Genomic DNA, 16,283 nt, shown 5'->3' with positions numbered 1-16,283 from the left:
GAGGGTTTATTAGACGACAGGAGCACAGTCCCAAGTGGAGCGTGTAGGTACAACCAGGACCCCTCAATCGAGTCCTTCTGGGGTTCCCTGTGTTGCACCCCCAGCCCCAGACTGATCACAAAAACCTCCTCCAGCTGCTCTTTCCCCTCCCCCTGCTCCTCCTCCCTTTGTTCAGTCTCCAGGGCAGAAGGTGTCACTTTGCCCCCCCCCCCCCCCCCCCGTGTAACCCCCCTGCGTCATTCCCAGGCCAAATCCGCCTGCTCCCTGCTCCGTCACAGAACCCCCTTCAGTGCCACAGCCCTTTTCGGGGGGCCATTCGCTCCCAGGGTCAGGCCCCTCCACCTCCTGGAGCCGCACCTCTCCGAGCCTCAGCACGTCTGTCTCTGCCGTGGGTCCCCCCCAGGGAGTCCCCTCGCTCTGGGCCCCCGGGGCCTCCATCCCCTGAAGGGGATGATCCCCCCCGTTCTCTAGCCCAGAGCGACTCTCCCCCAGCGTAACACAGGAGGGTTTATTGAGAGCTGAACCCAGCACAGGAAACTCTCCGGCCTCAGGCCTGGCCTCCCCCAGCCCAGCACATCCCAGTCCCCCTGCATCCAGGGGGGCTCTGCCTGCTCCCCCTCTCCAGCCCAGAGCCCCCCTGCTTCCCAGCTGGGCCTCCAATATCCCCGGCCCCAGGCCCCCCCCTGTCCATTGTCCTCTCTCCAGGGAAACAGGGTTGTAAACAGGATGGCCTGGGTCTCCTCTCCGCTCAGCCCCTCTCTGGCCCCTCTGGCTGGAGCCGGCTGGTCAGGTCAGCGGGGTCTCTCCCCACAGCCCATTGTCCCCCACTGGCCAGAACCGGCTGTGACTCCTGAGCTGGGTCTCCGGGTCACCGGTCGCTGAGGTCTCCATCCTCCAGGCCATCGACCGGGGTCCCCAGTTCCCTCCCCAGTCCTGTGTCCCAACAAACTCCCTCTCCCCTCCCCTCGTTAAACCAGTAGCACCCGGGGACACCGAATCCCACCCCCTCTGCACGCAACCCCCTGGGAAAACAAGGAAACCCAAGAACCCCCCCACACACACTTCATCTCAGCCACAAATATTCTCAAGAATTTCTGCCCCTCACTCCCAACCCGCAGCCCCTGCTAGCCCAGCCCCGCTCTGCCAGCGCCCCTCACTCCCAACCCGCAGCCCCTGCTAGCCCAGCCCCGCTCTGCCAGTGCCCCTCACTCCCGACCCGCAGCCCCTCATTTTATTCATGGGTCTGCCCGTGTTCAGGCTGGAGCCGCCGGGTGCTTTGATGACTCTGCAAAGGGGAGAAACGTGCCCCACTCCCCCCACTCGACTGTGCTGGGCCAGGCCAGGGGCTTTTCCCAACCCTGCCGCGTCCTGGGACCTCGTGCCCCCTAGGGCTCGATGAACAGACTCAGCCCCTGGGAACAGACCCTTCCCCCCCACATCCCCCTCCCTTCATGCGCCTGGTGGGGGGAGCTCTGATGGGCCCAGCCTGGCTCAATCCCTCCCCACCCCCGGCCTGAGCCAATGGCTGGGCACTAATCTGGGCTGAGCTGCACCAATAGCGCACGGGGCCCCCACCTGGCCCCTAACGAAGCATTAATTAGCAGGGCCAGGGCCACAGCCCTCAGCTGGTGCCTGTCCCTGGGGCCTCTCGCGGGTAGCATGATGCAGGCTGCACTGGGCCAACCCCCCAAGTACCATGAGCTGAGAGCCTGGCCCCCCCAGCAGAGAATGGTACCAGCCTGGGCCTAGGGGCTGCTAAAGGCCCCTGAGCATCAGCTGCCCCCTGGGTACCCCAGGACCTGTCCCTGGGAGATTCCCCCTCCAGTAGCCAGGTGGGGGCTGGAATATGGGGAGGGGGTCTCCCTGCCCCACCCCCAGTGAATCAGGCTGGGCTCTGGGCCCAGCCCCACAGAAAACAAGTCCCACCCCTCCTTGCCCAGTCCATGATCTCTGGGTCTGGACGCCTGGGTCCTGAGCACTTGCTGGGGTGGGGGCATCCTGTGCCCATAACAAGCTCCCCCCTAAAGGCTGGGGCTGGAATCCAGGAGTCCTGGGGCTGCACTGTGGGGTGCTGGTGTGTGTGGGGGGCTCCCTTCTGGGGGACAGGGCCCAGGTTGGGGTTCCCCAGCCCCAGGAGGCAGCTCAGCCTGGGGTCAGCGACCTCCAGGCCAAACTCCGTCTCGCAGGCCCCATGGTGCTCCCCTAGGGGGTGTTGTGGGGTCCAGGAATCCCCCCTGCCCCCATGATGGGGTCACCCCCCTGACCCCCAGGTCTCTCAGCAGCTGCAGGCAGAAGAGAAACGGGAGCCGCTGAAAAGCAAGAACAAAGGCCCTGGCGGGGACAAGGGGGCCAGGAAGGTGAGTTCGGAGCCCGGGGCGGGGGGGTGGGGAGGAGCACGTTCACTGTCTGTGCAGCACCCAACACCCACCGCCCCAGGGGCTGCAGCCTCGAGAGCAGCCGGATGGGCCCTGAGGCCACCAAACGCAGCTTCCAGCTCTGCTACTGCTGCCCCAGACCTGCCCCACATCTGTGCCTCGGCTTCCTCACCTGTCCATGGGGAGAAGGACCCTTCTTCTGCCTGTGCAGGCTGGGAGCTCTGTGGGGCAGGGCCCTGATCTCGGTCGGGGTCTGGGCAGAGCCTGGCACAATGGGAGGGGTGGGTGCTACCGTAACACACCTAATAGGCATTCTCCAAGCTCGGACCGTGCAGGGACAGGTCACAGCAGCTTGGAGGGGTCCCCCATGGGGGGCAGGAGGAAGTATCTAAGGAGGCCCCCAGTTGGGCCAGGCCAGCCCAGCCTTAGGGGGCAGCAGGGGCTGGGGGCGCGTGCCTCTGGCCAGTTGCTGCACTCCTGGGGGGCAGATGTCAAGGCCTGGGCCGCTCTTGGGCGGTGAATCCCAGCAGTGTCTCAGGTTGTTGGCCAGGATGCCGGGGTCTTTCTCCCAAACGCCCCTGGGGCTGAGGGGCCTGGCTCTGTGTGGGGCCGCCAGGCGGGAGTGGGGGTGCCAGGCTCTGGGGGGCTCAGGGTCCTAGGGTGGCTGGTTCCCACCATGGCGTTGGGCACTGATGGTCACAGGGGTGTTCTCAGCTGCCCGCCTAGGCCCTGCTGTCCCTGGGGGCCCCTGCAGCACTCCCCCGGTGGGCTGTTTGGGGGTGCGGGGCTGGTGGCGGCTCCCCGCCCACACCCCTCTCTCTTGCAGAAGAAGCCGCAGGGCAGCCGGGTCCGAGAGGCGGCGCCAGAGAAAGCAGCAGCTGTTTGCCCCAGGGTCCCGGTGACCCCCGTCCTGCAGAGAGGTAGGGGCCTGGCTGGAGGGGTTGGGCTGTGGGGTGGGAGGCTGGGGGTCCAGGGTGCAACCATCTCAGCATCCCTCCCCCGCAGGGCCCCACAGCGGCAGGAGCTGCACACCATGCAGCCCACAATGCGCCTGCCTCTGGGGTGGGGCGGACGTTGGGGAGGACGCCTGAGGGAGGCCAGGACCCCTGAGGGAAGGTGCCTAGGGGCTGAGGAGCCATGAATGAAAAGTTCGTTAGCCCCTGCCCGGTTCTGTCCGTGGCTGGTGACCCGTCTCTCCCCGCAGGGGGGCCGCCCGGGGGGGCCCAGGCGCTGCTCTGCGTGCCCGAGGCGCTGGCCGAGGAGCTGAGCCAGGCGCTGGTCAGTCTGGGTATGGCCCTGGAGCAGGACTATGCCTGGGACATCTTCACCAGCATGATGGTGCGTGCGGGGGGGGCTTGGGGCAGCAGGGCCAGTGGGGTGGGGTTAAAGGTCACATGACAGTGGCTCCCCGGCTCTCCCATGGCTGATGTCCCTGGGTGGGGGGAGCAGCTTTCTGGGGGGTTGGACAGGTCAGGACCAGCCCCCCCACGCCCCCACGGCTACCCTCATGATGAAAAATGGGGATTTCCCCCAGGAGCAACCCAAAGGCCCCAGCTGACTTCTGGGTCCCATCCCCGGTCTGGGGGAGGAGTGGGGTCTAGTGGTTAGAGCAGGGGGGGCTGGGAGCCAGGACTCCTGGGTTCTATCCCGGCTCTGGGAGGGGAGTGGGGTCTAGTGGTTAGAGCGGGGGGGGGGGCTGGGAGTCAGGACTCCTGGGTTCTCTCCCCAGTCTGGTCCAGCTCCGTGGCCTGACCCTTGTGGGCCTGGGGTCGGTGGCTGCCCCATCCCCACATGTGGCTCCCATCCCCAGAGAAAACAATCCAGCTACGTCTTCCGGAGCTGGGAGGTGCCGCGCGCCCTGACGGCCGAGATGCGGGCGCTGATCGTCGACTGGCTCGTACAGGTGCACGTAGGTATCGGTGAGACCCCTCCCCCGCGCCTGGCACCTTGGGGTGCCTCAGTTTCCCCTGTATAAAATGGGCAATAATCCCCCTCCTCAGCACTCTGTGCCCCCCCCACTTGCCTTGGTGACCGGTTGCTCTGCTGACGGTTGCCCTGGTGACCCGGTCCCCCAGGAGTACCTGGGCCTGGCGGACGAGACGCTGTACCTGGCCGTGTACTTGATGAACGCCTACATGAAGGTGGCGCGAGTGAGGGTCCCGGCCCTGCAGCTGCTGGGCGTCACCTGCCTCTTCCTGGCCTGCAAAGTGGAGGAGTGCACCGTCCCCGAGGTAAGGCAGGGTGTCCGGACGCCTGGGTTCCTCCTCGGCTCACGGGGGGGTGGCTAGTGGGTAGAGCGGGGGGTGGGGGCTGGGTGCCCGGACGCCTGGGTTCCTCCCTGGCTCGCTGAGGGGAGTGGGGGCTAGTGATTAGAGCGGGGTTGGGGCTGGGCGCCCAGATGCCTGGGTTCTGTTGTTTCTAGGAAGGGCTGGGGGAAGCTGGCCAGGAGGGGACAGGAGGGGGGTGACAGTTGGGGGGTGGCATTGGGGGGCCGAGAGGGGAGAGTCAGCGGGGTGGGGGGTGACAGTTGGGGAGTGGCATTGGGGGGCCGAGAGGGGAGAGTCGGGGGTGGTGTTGGGGGGGCCAAGAGGGGAGAGTCAGAGTGGTGGGGGGTGACAGTTGGGGGGTGGCATCAGGGGGCCGGGAGGGGAGAGTCGGGGGGGTGGAGGGTGACGGGGGGTGGCATCGGGGGTCCGGGAGGGGAGAGTTGGGGGGTGGGGAGTGACAGTCAGGGGGCAGTGGGGGGGGTGGGGGGTGACAGTCGGGGGGCTGGGGCGTGACTCCTGGCCCTGGCTCCCTGCAGCCGGCCGAGCTGTGTTGGGGGCTGGGGGGTGACACCCGGCCCCCCCCAGCCCTGGCTCCCTGCAGTCGGCCGAGCTGTGTTGGGGGTGGGGGGTGACTCCCGGCCCTCCCCCCTGCAGCCGGCCGAGCTGTGTTGGGGTTGGGGGCTGACTCCCGGCCCCCCCCCCCTGCAGCCGGCCGAGCTGTGTTGGGGCTGGGGGGTGACTCCCGGCCCCCCCCCTGCAGCCGGCCGAGCTGTGTTGGGGCTGGGGGGTGACTCCCGGCCCCCCCCCCTGCAGCCGGCCGAGCTGTGTTGGGGCTGGGGGGTGACTCCCGGCCCCCCCCCCGCAGCCGGCCGAGCTGTGTTGGGGCTGGGGGGTGACTCCCAGCCCCCCCCCCCCCCTGCAGCCGGCCGAGCTGTGTTGGGGCTGGGGGGTGACTCCCAGCCCCCCCCCCCTGCAGCCGGCCGAGCTGTGTTGGGGCTGGGGGGTGACTCCTGCCCCCCCCCCCCCTGCAGCCGGCCGAGCTGTGTTTCATGACCGAGGACTCGTTCAGCCGCCGGGAGCTGCTGCACATGGAGCGCAAGGTGCTGTCCCGCCTCAACTTCCAGCTGCACTACACCAGCCCCCTGCACCTGCTGCGGCTGCTGGGCGCCCTGGGCCGCTGGGCCCCGGAGGTGAGTGCCCGGGGGCTGGGCTGGGAGCCAGGACTCCTGGGTTCACTCCCCGGTGCTGGGGGGGAAGTGGGGTCTAGTGGTTAGAGCAGGGGGGCTGGAGCCAGGACTCCTGGGTTCACTCCCCGGTGCTGGGGGGGGGAGTGGTGTCTAGTGGTTAGAGCAGGGGGGGCTGGAGCCAGGACTCCTGGGTTCACTCCCCGGTGCTGGGGGAGAGTGCGGTCTAGGGATGGGTGAGGGGTGCTGGGTTTCCTGGCAGTGGGGGGAGGGTCTGTGAATCGGTCTGACCCATGGTCCCCCCGCCAGGTCCATCACCTGGCCATGTACTTCCTGGAGCTGTGTCTGATGGAGGCAGACTGTGCGGCGTTCGAGCCGGCCCAGCTGGCCGCGGCTGCCCTGGGCCTGGCGCAGCGGGTGCAGCAGGAGGCGGGTGCCGGGGGCTCGGGCGCCAGACCGGAGGGCTCCACGCAGCTCTGCCTGTACAGGTGGGTGAGACGGGTGCAGGTGGCACTGCTGTCCAGGGGTCTCGCTCTGGCGAGCTGGGGCCTGAGTGGGCCACGGAGCCACAGCCCCCGCACCGGGCAGTGGGGTGGGGGGTCACCATGCGAGGCATTGGGGGTACAGGGGTCACCCGGTGGTGGTGGGGGTCCCTGTGCCGGGCAGTGGGGAGTATGGGGGTAACCAGGTGGTTGGGGGCGGTTCCCACGCCGGGCAATGGGGAGTACAGGGGTCCCCAAGTGGTGGTGGGGATCCCTGTGCCGAGCAGTGGGGAGTATGGGGGTAACCGGGTGGTTGGGGGGGGTTCCCACACCGGGCATTGGGGAGTATAGGGGTAACCCAGTAGTGGGGGGTGGTTCCTGCGCCGGTGACACCCTGCCCCCACTCTCATTGCAGCGAAGAGGCGCTAGGTGCTGTACATCGCCCCATGGCCAGGGCTGCGCTCCGGGCCAGCGGCTCCACCCTCCAGGCTGTTTTCCTGAAATACTCACGGCCCCAGAAGCTGGGGGCCAGCACCAGTCCGGCCATCGCCAGCTCTGACTACCTCGCCCACTGCCGGAGCCCGGCGCCCTGAGCCCGGCAGGAACGGGCCTGGGCATCTCCACGGCAGCCCTGCTCGGGGGGGCGCTGTGTGTCCCCCCCACCTGTGAGTGGCGATTGCCCCCTCCCTAGGGAAGGGAACCGGGCAGGCCAGGGGCCGTCGCACAGCTGGGGAGCAGATCGATAGGGATGGGGAAAGGGGGGCGCAGAGGGATGGGGATTTTCTCTAAGCCTGTTGCTGCCCCTGGGTGCAGAGGGCTGGGCCATGGGCCTGCGGCATCCCTGAAGGGCTGGGATTGGGGGTGGGGGAGACTCTCGGCCCCCCCCGCACAGGCCTTAAAAAAAAAAAAAAAAAAGCGAGTGTGATCAGGAACAGGCCGTGCACGTGTGTCAAATAAAGTGTTTTAATCACTCTGGAGCTAGCTGCTTGCGGGGTGTGACCGGGGAGATGCCCTGGAGGGCCCCACCCCCAGCTCTAGCTGCTCAGCCCTTGGCCCAGGCCGGCAGCAGCAGGCAGGTTTCTGGTGGTTTCCCCAGGTAGGGGGACTCATTCCCTGGGGGGCAGGTTGGGTCATCGCTGGCGGTGGCTCAGACCATGGTGGGGTCTGGCCTGAGGTCCGGGGCTGCCAGGTGCTGCAGGTCAGGAGTGAGGGGCACCGGCAGAGCTGGGAGGAGGCAGGGATGTGCTAGCAGGGGCTGCGGGTCGGGAGTGAGGGGCACCGGCAGAGCTGGGGGGAGCCCAGGGCCAGGCTAGCAGGGGCTGCGGGTCAGGAGTGAGGGGCACCGGCAGGGCTGGGGGGTGGTGCCCAGGGCCGGGCTAGCGGGCTGCGGGTCGAGAGTGAGGGGCACCAGCAGAGCTGGGGGGAGCCCAGGGCCAGGCTAGCAGGGGCTGCGGGTCAGGAGTGAGGGGAACTGGCAGGGGCAGGGCTGTGCTAGCAGGGGCTGCGGGTCGGCACGGGCAGGGCTGTGCTAGCAGGGGCTGCGGGTCGGCACCAGCAGAGCTGGGGGGAGCTCAGGGCCGGACCAGCAGGGGCTGCGGGTCGGGAGTGAGGGGCACCGGCAGAACTGGGGGGAGCCCAGGGCCAGGCTAGCAGGGGCTGTGGGTCGGGAGTGAGGGGCACCAGTAGAGCTGGGGGGCTGGTGGTGAAGTTGGGGGGTGGATGCACATGCACACAGGGCCCCATTGTGCAAGGTGCACCCCCCCCCCACATGCTCTCTCTGCTGTCTGCCTCCCTCCCCTGCCCCACAGCCCTAGTGGTGCTTTGAGGGAGGCCAGAGAGGCTGCAGCCTGTGACTCAGGTGTCCTGGGAACAATTCCTGGCAGGGGAGGGTTTGCAAAGGGGGGGTCCCAGATTAATTCCCTGATCACCGCCCCTCCCCAAAAAAAGGGACTCCTGGCTTTTTAACACGGAGCCATCTCAGGTCAGTGCTGCTGCGATGCGGCGGGATATTCCCACAATGCATTGGGGGAAGCTTTCCTGGCACTGTTGCTGCAGAGCCAGGCAGAGCGTCCTCCTCGCTGCTCCCCCACCCCCGCCTGAGTGGCGGCCGCCCAGGGCTCCCCCCAGCGCCCCGACCGTTCTATGCGCAGCTCAGCCCAAGGCCCCCGCATGGCTCCCTGCCCCTGAGCAGGGCCATGGAGGAGCAGGAGCGGGGCCAGTGCTGCCCGGGGGCTGGCGGGGGGCACCGGGCCCGCGCCCCCGAGAGCGAGATCCAGAAGGCCGTGCAGTTCAAGGTGGACGGAAACCGCTGCTACAAGGAGAAGAAGTTCCGGGAGGCCATCGGGAAATACCACCGGGCCCTGCTGCAGCTCAAGGGGGTGCAGGGCCGGGCCGGGGCGGCCAGCCTGGAGCAGAACCTGCTGGACCCGCCGCGCTGCCCACTCACCGAGGAGCAACTGCAGCTGGTGGAGAGCACCGAGGTGGAGTGTTACGACAGCTTGACGGGTAGGTGCCGGCCAAGGGGCTGCGGGGGGTGCGGAGACACCTCATTCCCTCGCCTGACACTTGGTGGAGACGCCATCCGGGGGGGAACATGGGGCTGGATTCGGAGTCAATCAGGAGTCAGTCCTGCCTGTGATGGGTCGGGGCTGATTCTGATCCCAGCCACCCCTGCCCCTGCTGAGGTCAATCCGGAGTCTCTCCTGCCTGCAGTGGGTCAGGGCTGGTTCTGATCCCAGCCACCCCTGCCCCTGCTGAGGTCAATCCGGAGTCTCTCCTGCCTGCGATGGGTCGGGGCTGATTCTGATCCCAGCCCCCCACCCCGCCACTGAGGTCAATCCGGAGTCACTCCTGCCTGTGATGGGTCGGGGCTGGTTCTGATCCCAGCCCCCCCTGCCCCCGCTGAGGTCAATCCGGAGTCACTCCTGCCTGTGAAGGGTCAGGGCTGGTTCTGATCCCAGCCACCCAGCCCGCCACTGAGGTCAATCCGGAGTCACTCCTGCCTGCGATGGGGCTGGGGTGTTAATGGGGGCTGCTCAGTGGGGCTGGCGGGGTCCTGCTGTCCCACTGGGGTCAGTCCGAAGGTGGCCCTGGAGCCGGGCTGAGGATTGGGCCCGTGTGACACAGGGTCTTGCCCCATGCACAGCTGTTGACACTGTTGCTCTGTGCAGCCTGGCACTTTGCACGAGGGTTTCGCTCGTGCTTTGCACCAGAAAACACTGGTGGGAGCAGCCAGGCTCCAGGCTTCTAGCGTCTCTCCACTGGTGTGTGGGGCGCCCCCTGCGGTGCCCTGCCAGCTGGTGGGGGGGCCAGAGCCCCATTGCAGCCAGGGGGCCAGACCACAGGTTCTGCTGCTCCCCACAACATGTGCAGCCCCGTGAGACAGGTCAAGGGCAGCCCAGGGCCCAGCAGGGGGTTGGGAGACCTGGGGTCCCACAGTTTGCAGCTCCTGAGCCCCCAGCTCGGCCCAGGGACCCGTTTCCTTCCATGGCTGGGGGAGCTGCCTCCTCCAGCCCCCACGCAGGTGGCTGAGGTTACACGAGCTCCAGAGATCAGGGCCCTGTGCCCCTGCTGGGGCCCACGGGTGGGGGGTCAGCTGCCTGGGAAACTTTTGTTTTCAAACGCCTTTTAAATAAAGATATTTTAATCGCCATATCCTCTGGCCCAGCCCCTCACCTGGGACACTAGGGGCTGCGGATCGAGAGTGAGGGGCTCCGGCAGACCTATGGCGGGGAGCCCAGGGTGGGGGAAGAAAGGGGCTGCAGGTTGGGGGTTAGGGGCTGGTCTTGGCCTGGGTCTGGGCAGCGCCTGGCACGTGCTGCTGGGATGGAAGCTGAACGCCAAAGGCAGCACATCTTTCTGCACACATGGGGGGCTGAGCTGTGGGGCCAAGGGGGGGATCTCAAAGTGCAGCGCTGGCCCCTTTAACTCTCTGCCCTCCTGGGTGCCGGGGGAGGGAGCCCAGCTCTCCTGGGTCCCGGCCGCGCAGCGAGCGAGAGGGTGGGCGTCGCGCCCCAGCTCTCCTGGGTCCCGGCCGCGCGGCGGGCGAGGGGGTGGGCGTCGCGCCCCAGCTCTCCTGGGTCCCGGCCGCGCGGCGGGCGAGGGGGTGGGCGTCGCGCCCCAGCTCTCCTGGGTCCCGGCCGCGCGGCGGGCGAGGGGGTGGGCGTCGCGCCCCAGCTCTGCGGGTCCCGGCTGCGCGGCGGGCGAGGGGGTGGGCGTCGTGCCCCAGCTCTCCTGGGTCCGGGCCGCGCGGCGGGCGAGGGGGTGGGCGTCGCGCCCCAGCTCTGCGGGTCCCGGCCGCGAGGCGGGCGAGGGGGTGGGCGTCGTGCCCCAGCTCTCTGGGTCCGGGCCACGCGGCGGGCGAGGGGGTGGGCGTCGTGCCCCAGCTCTCTGGGTCCGGGCCGCGCGGCGGGCGAGGGGGTGGGCGTCGCGCCCCAGCTCTGCGGGTCCCGGCCGCGCGGCGGGCGAGGGGGTGGGCGTCGCGCCCCAGCTCTCTGGGTCCGGGACGCGCGGCGGGCGAGGGGGTGGGCGTCGCGCCCCAGGTCTCCTGGGTCCGGGCCGCTCGGCGGGCGAGGGGGTGGGCGTCGCGCCCCAGCTCTGCGGGTCCCGGCCGCGTGGCGGGCGAGGGGGTGGGCGTCGCGCCCCAGCTCTCCGGGTCCGGGCCGCGCGGCGGGCGAGGGGGTGGGCGTCGCGCCCCAGCTCTGCGGGTCCGGGACGCGCGGCGGGCGAGGGGGTGGGCGTCGCGCCCCAGGTCTCCTGGGTCCGGGCCGCGCGGCGGGCGAGGGGGTGGGCGTCGCGCCCCAGCTCTCCGGGTCCGGGCCGCGCGGCGGGCGAGGGGGTGGGCGTCGCGCCCCAGCTCTGCGGGTCCCGGCCGCGCGGCGGGCGAGGGGGTGGGCGTCGCGCCCCAGCTCTCCTGGGTCCCGGCCGCGCGGCGGGCGAGGGGGTGGGCGTCGCGCCCCAGCTCTGCGGGTCCCGGCCGCGCGGCGGGCGAGGGGGTGGGCGTCGCGCCCCAGCTCTGCGGGTCCCGGCCGCGCGGCGGGCGAGGGGGTGGGCGTCGCGCCCCAGCTCTGCGGGTCCCGGCCGCGCGGCGGGCGAGGGGGTGGGCGTCGCGCCCCAGCTCTGCGGGTCCCGGCCGCGCGGCGGGCGAGGGGGTGGGCGTCGCGCCCCAGCTCTGCGGGTCCCGGCCGCGCGGCGGGCGAGGGGGTGGGCGTCGCGCCCCAGCTCTGCGGGTCCCGGCCGCGCGGCGGGCGAGGGGGTGGGCGTCGCGCCCCAGCTCTCCGGGTCCGGGCCGCGCGGCGGGCGAGGGGGTGGGCGTCGCGCCCCAGCTCTGCGGGTCCTGGCCGCGCGGCGGGCGAGGGGGTGGGCGTCGCGCCCCAGCTCTCCGGGTCCGGGCCGCGCGGCGGGCGAGGGGGTGGGCGTCGCGCCCCAGCTCTGCGGGTCCCGGCCGCGCGGCGGGCGAGGGGGTGGGCGTCGCGCCCCAGCTCTCTGGGTCCGGGCCGCGCGGCGGGCGAGGGGGTGGGCGTCGCGCCCCAGCTCTGCGGGTCCCGGCCGCGCGGCGGGCGAGGGGGTGGGCGTCGTGCCCCAGCTCTCCTGGGTCCGGGCCGCGCGGCGGGCGAGGGGGTGGGCTTCGCGCCCCAGCTCTGCGGGTCCCGGCCGCGCGGCGGGCGAGGGGGTGGGCGTCGCGCCCCAGCTCTCCTGGGTCCGGGCCGCGCGGCGGGCGAGGGGGTGGGCTTCGCGCCCCAGCTCTCCGGGTCCCGGCCGCGCGGCGGGCGAGGGGGTGGGCGTCGCGCCCCAGCTCTCCTGGGTCCGGGCCGCGCGGCGGGCGAGGGGGTGGGCGTCGCGCCCCAGCTCTCCGGGTCCCGGCCGCGCGGCGGGCGAGGGGGTGGGCGTCGCGCCCCAGGTCTCCTGGGTCCCGGCCGCGCGGCGGGGCGAGGGGGTGGGCGTCGCGCCCCAGCTCTGCGGGTCCGGGCCGCGCGGCGGGCGAGGGGGTGGGCGTCGCGCCCCAGCTCTGCGGGTCCCGGCCGCGCGGCGGGCGAGGGGGTGGGCGTCGCGCCCCAGCTCTGCGGGTCCCGGCCGCGCGGCGGGCGAGGGGGTGGGCGTCGCGCCCCAGCTCTGCGGGTCCCGGCCGCGCGGCGGGCGAGGGGGTGGGCGTCGCGCCCCAGCTCTCCTGGGTCCCGGCCGCGCGGCGGGCGAGGGGGTGGGCGTCGCGCCCCAGCTCTCCTGGGGCCCGGCCGCGCGGCGGGCGAGGGGGTGGGCGTCGCGCCCCAGCTCTCCTGGGTCCGGGCCGCGCGGCGGGCGAGGGGGTGGGCGTCGCGCCCCAGCTCTGCGGGTCCCGGCCGCGCGGCGGGCGAGGGGGTGGGCGTCGCGCCCCAGCTCTCTGGGTCCGGGCCGCGCGGCGGGCGAGGGGGTGGGCGTCGCGCCCCAGCTCTCCTGGGTCCGGGCCGCGCGGCGGGCGAGGGGGTGGGCGTCGCGCCCCAGCTCTCCTGGGTCCCGGCCGCGCGGCGGGCGAGGGGGTGGGCGTCGCGCCCCAGCTCTGCGGGTCCCGGCCGTGCGGCGGGCGAGGGGGTGGGCGTCGCGCCCCGGCTCTCCGGGTCCGGGCCGCGCGGCGGGCGAGGGGGTGGGCGTCGCGCCCCAGCTCTGCGGGTCCGGGACGCGCGGCGGGCGAGGGGGTGGGCGTCGCGCCCCGGCTCTCCGGGTCCGGGCCGCGCGGCGGGCGAGGGGGTGGGCGTCGCGCCCCGGCTCTGCGGGTCCCGGCCGCGTGGCGGGCGAGGGGGTGGGCGTCGCGCCCCAGCTCTGCGGGTCCGGGCCGCGTGGCGGGCGAGGGGGTGGGCGTCGCGCCCCGGCTCTCCGGGTCCCGGCCGCGCGGCGGGCGAGGGGGTGGGCGTCGCGCCCCAGCTCCACTGACGGCCCCTGTGCCCCCAGCCTGCCTGCTGCAGTCCGAGCTGGTGAACTACGAGCGGGTGCGCGAATATTGCCTGAAAGTGCTGGAGAAACAGCGCAGCCACTTCAAAGCCACGTACCGGGCGGGCGTCGCCTGCTACCACCTGGGGGACTTCGCCCGCGCGCTGCGCTACCTGCAGGAGGCCAAGAGCCGCGAGCCCGCGGGTGAGCCAGAGCCAGCGCCGTGCACGGCCTGCGTCCTGCTGCGGCACCAGGGGGCGCTGTGGGGCGGGGCAGCGGGTGGCAGGGCGGCAGCTCGGCAGGGGGCGCTGTGGGGCAGGGAGCGGGGCAGCGAGTGGTGGGGCGGGGGCTCGGCAGGGGGTGCTGTGGGGCAGGGGTCGGGGCAGTGGGTGACAGCGGCGGCGGCTCAGCAGGGGGAGCTGTGGGGCAGGGGGTGGGGCAGCGAGTGATGAGGCGGCGGCTCGCCAGGGGCCGCTGTGGAGCAGAGGGTGGGGTAGCGGGTGGTGGGGCAGGGGGCGCTGTGGGGCAGGGAGCGGGGCAGGGGCTTGGCAGTGGGCGCTGTGGGGCAGAGGGCGGGGGCAGCAGGTGGTGGGGCGGGGGCGCTGTGGGTCAGAGGCGGGGTAGCGGGTGGTGGGGCAGGGGGCGGGGGCAGCAGGTGGTGGGGCGGGGGCGCTGTGGGGCAGGGAGTGGGGCAGGGGCTCGGCAGTGGGCGCGGTGGGGCAGGAGGCGGGGGCAGCAGGTGGTGGGGCGGGAGCGCTGTGGGGCAGGGAGCGGGGCAGGGACTCGGCAGTGGGTGCGGTGGGGCAGGGGGCGAGGGCAGCAGGTGGTGGGGCAGGGGGCGCTGTGGGGCAGGGGGCGGGGCAGTGAGTAGTGGGGCGGGGGCTCGGCAGGGGGCGCGGTGGGGCAGAGGCGGGGCAGCGAGTGGTGTTGCGGGGGCGCGGTGGGGCAGAGGCGGGGTAGCGGGTGGTGGGGCAGGGGTTCGGCAGGGGGCGGGGGTAGCGGGTGGTGGGGCGGGGGCGCTGTGGGGCAGGCTGGGGCGTGGGGGGCTCGGGGCGGGTTTCACCCTCTCCCCTCTCCCCAGACACCAACGTGCTGCGCTACATCCAGCTGACGGAGCTGAAGATGCTGCGGGGGGGCCAGCGGGCCGGCTACCGGGAGCTGATCGCGTAGGGCCGGGGCTCCCCCCGCAGGCCGGACACCGGCCCCCAGCCCCCCCCACGCCGGGCCCAGCCCCCCGGGCAGACGCTCAATGTCCCGCTTTTTGCTTTCAGCCCCTTTCCTTCCCCTCCGCGGAGGTGGCTGGGGGGGGCCCTGGGGGAGTGAGTCCTACACACACAACGCCCTGGACCCCACAGACCTGCCCACTTCCAGCCCCCACAATGGGGGGCAGGGGGGCTTCCTGCCCCCGCTGCTGGAGTGACCCGCCCCGGGCCCGTGGCAGCAGCCTGTGGGCTGTTCCAGTCAGCGCCGGGGGGGGGGGGGCAGGGTCTCTCACCCCCGCCCCCCAAGTCCCTGTAAATTGACCTCATAGCATCAGGCAAATTGTCCCCTGTGGTTTGGGGGGGCATGTCTGTGGGATGGGGGGACACCCCCCCTAGAACACACAAGCAGCCTGCCTAGGGCTGGTGGCAGTACCTGGTCTGCGGGGACCCCCCCCCCAGCCCCACAGTGGAGTTTGGTGTGGTGGGACCTACCTTCCCCCAGGGTTATCATGGTATCAGGAGGAGTGGGGGGATGGGGGCATCTGGAGGGCCAGGGCCCCCACAGGGCCCCAACTCCCCCTGCTCCTATAAACCCCAAGGGGCCTGGGGCTTGGCATCCCCCCAGACCTCCAGGTACCCATGGGGGTGGGCTGGCATGGAGCCCCTCTGTCACCCCCACATGCCCCCCAAGGCGGGGGCAGAACCCACAGAGTGGCTGTGTGCACCCCACTGCCAGCTGCTGCCCCCCTCCATGGGGCTGAGGGCAACCCCCCCATTTCACAGCATGCCATGGGGGCACTGGGCTCACTGCCCTCCTGTACCCTCCGCCCCACTGCCTGCCAGGGAACCAGCTCCATGCCAGGGCTGCAGCCTGCCCCCAGCACGGGCTGCGTGGGACCCCAGGGCCCAGCCTGGAGGGGGGGGGGCTACACCCCCACCCCCAGCAGACCCACCACCAGCTGGACCCTGTGGGAGGGGGGCAGCGGGGGGCACTGAGGTGGGGCCTGCGGCTCGGGGGAGCGTGGGCTCTGGCACCATGGGGGCTGCTGTGATTTCTTGTTGAAGGTTTATTTACCCGCCCCCTGCCCCCCAAGGAAGATGCTATAAAAACCATGTTGATTTTCTCCTGTCCATTTATTTCTGGGGGAGGGGGGAGCCTCCTGCAGCATAAGGGCTGGGGTGGGGGCCACTGGGTTGGGGGCTGCCCGGCTGGTGCTGCGGAGAGGCGGGGGGGGGGGATGAAGATGCCCCTGCCCAGGCCGACAGCGTCTCGGCTTTTCCTTAAAGGGTCGTGGGCCTTGAACCCAGGGGCCAGCGGAGCCGGAAACTGGCCTGGGGTTTGCCTGAGCTGGCCGGGGTGGGGGGACGTGGGGGCTTCTCTCAGGGGCCAGCGGAGCCGGAAACCGGCCAGGGTGGGGTGGGGGCTGCTCCCAGGGGGCAGGGCGTGTGTGGGTCACACCTCAGCCCTGTGATTATTTCACCCAGCCCCACGTGTGGGGTCGGCAGCCCTGGGGTGCTCCAGCCCAGCTGGCGGTGACCCCACCCTGGGGATGGGGGATTCGGCTCCCAGTCGTACCCGTGGGAACCGAAAAGGCTGCAGGGCCCCCTGTGGGGCTGGGCGCTGCCCAGCCAGGCCGGCCCAGGGGCAGCAGGGCCAAGCCGGGCATGGGACCCAGGAGTCCTGGCTCCTGGCTCCTCCGCCCCCCGGCCGCCCCGCAGAAGGGAGGGGGAGATGCTGCATTTCCCAGCAGGGCCCAGACCTGGGGGGGTGCGCGGGGGGGGGCTATTCTGCCTCCAGCCAATCAGCAGTGATCTATGGTAACCATGGCAACACAGCTGCAATGGAATCTAAAGCACCTCCCAGGTACAAGCC

The 16,283-nt window shown here is 71.6% G+C and overlaps 2 protein-coding genes across 2 annotated transcripts; both read left to right on the top strand.

Annotated features, from left to right (window-relative positions):
- Nucleotides 1–2,249: 2,249 nt before the first annotated feature.
- CCNP (cyclin P) lies at nt 2,250–7,217 on the top strand (the record flags this gene model as incomplete). Its single annotated transcript, XM_050928260.1, has 8 exons — nt 2,250–2,357; nt 3,202–3,295; nt 3,580–3,713; nt 4,186–4,284; nt 4,451–4,606; nt 5,674–5,832; nt 6,136–6,314; nt 6,724–7,217. Coding segments are annotated over 8 exons (1,107 nt in total), but the record flags the coding sequence as incomplete, so codon positions are not given.
- A 1,148-nt stretch (nt 7,218–8,365) lies between these two features.
- Nucleotides 8,366–15,502, top strand: TTC9B (tetratricopeptide repeat domain 9B). The gene is made up of 3 exons (XM_050928668.1): nt 8,366–8,813; nt 13,230–13,412; nt 14,290–15,502. The coding sequence occupies exons 1-3, from the start codon at nt 8,504–8,506 to the stop codon at nt 14,376–14,378; spliced, it is 582 nt and encodes a 193-aa protein (XP_050784625.1). The 5' UTR covers nt 8,366–8,503; the 3' UTR covers nt 14,379–15,502.
- Nucleotides 15,503–16,283: the final 781 nt, after the last annotated feature.

The sequence above is a fragment of the Gopherus flavomarginatus genome, chromosome 18 (genome assembly GCF_025201925.1).
Source record: "Gopherus flavomarginatus isolate rGopFla2 chromosome 18, rGopFla2.mat.asm, whole genome shotgun sequence".
Classification (NCBI taxonomy): Eukaryota; Metazoa; Chordata; order Testudines; family Testudinidae; genus Gopherus; species Gopherus flavomarginatus.
The sequence above is the reverse complement of the archived record's forward strand: the minus strand, read 5'-3'. Positions and strand labels throughout refer to the sequence as shown.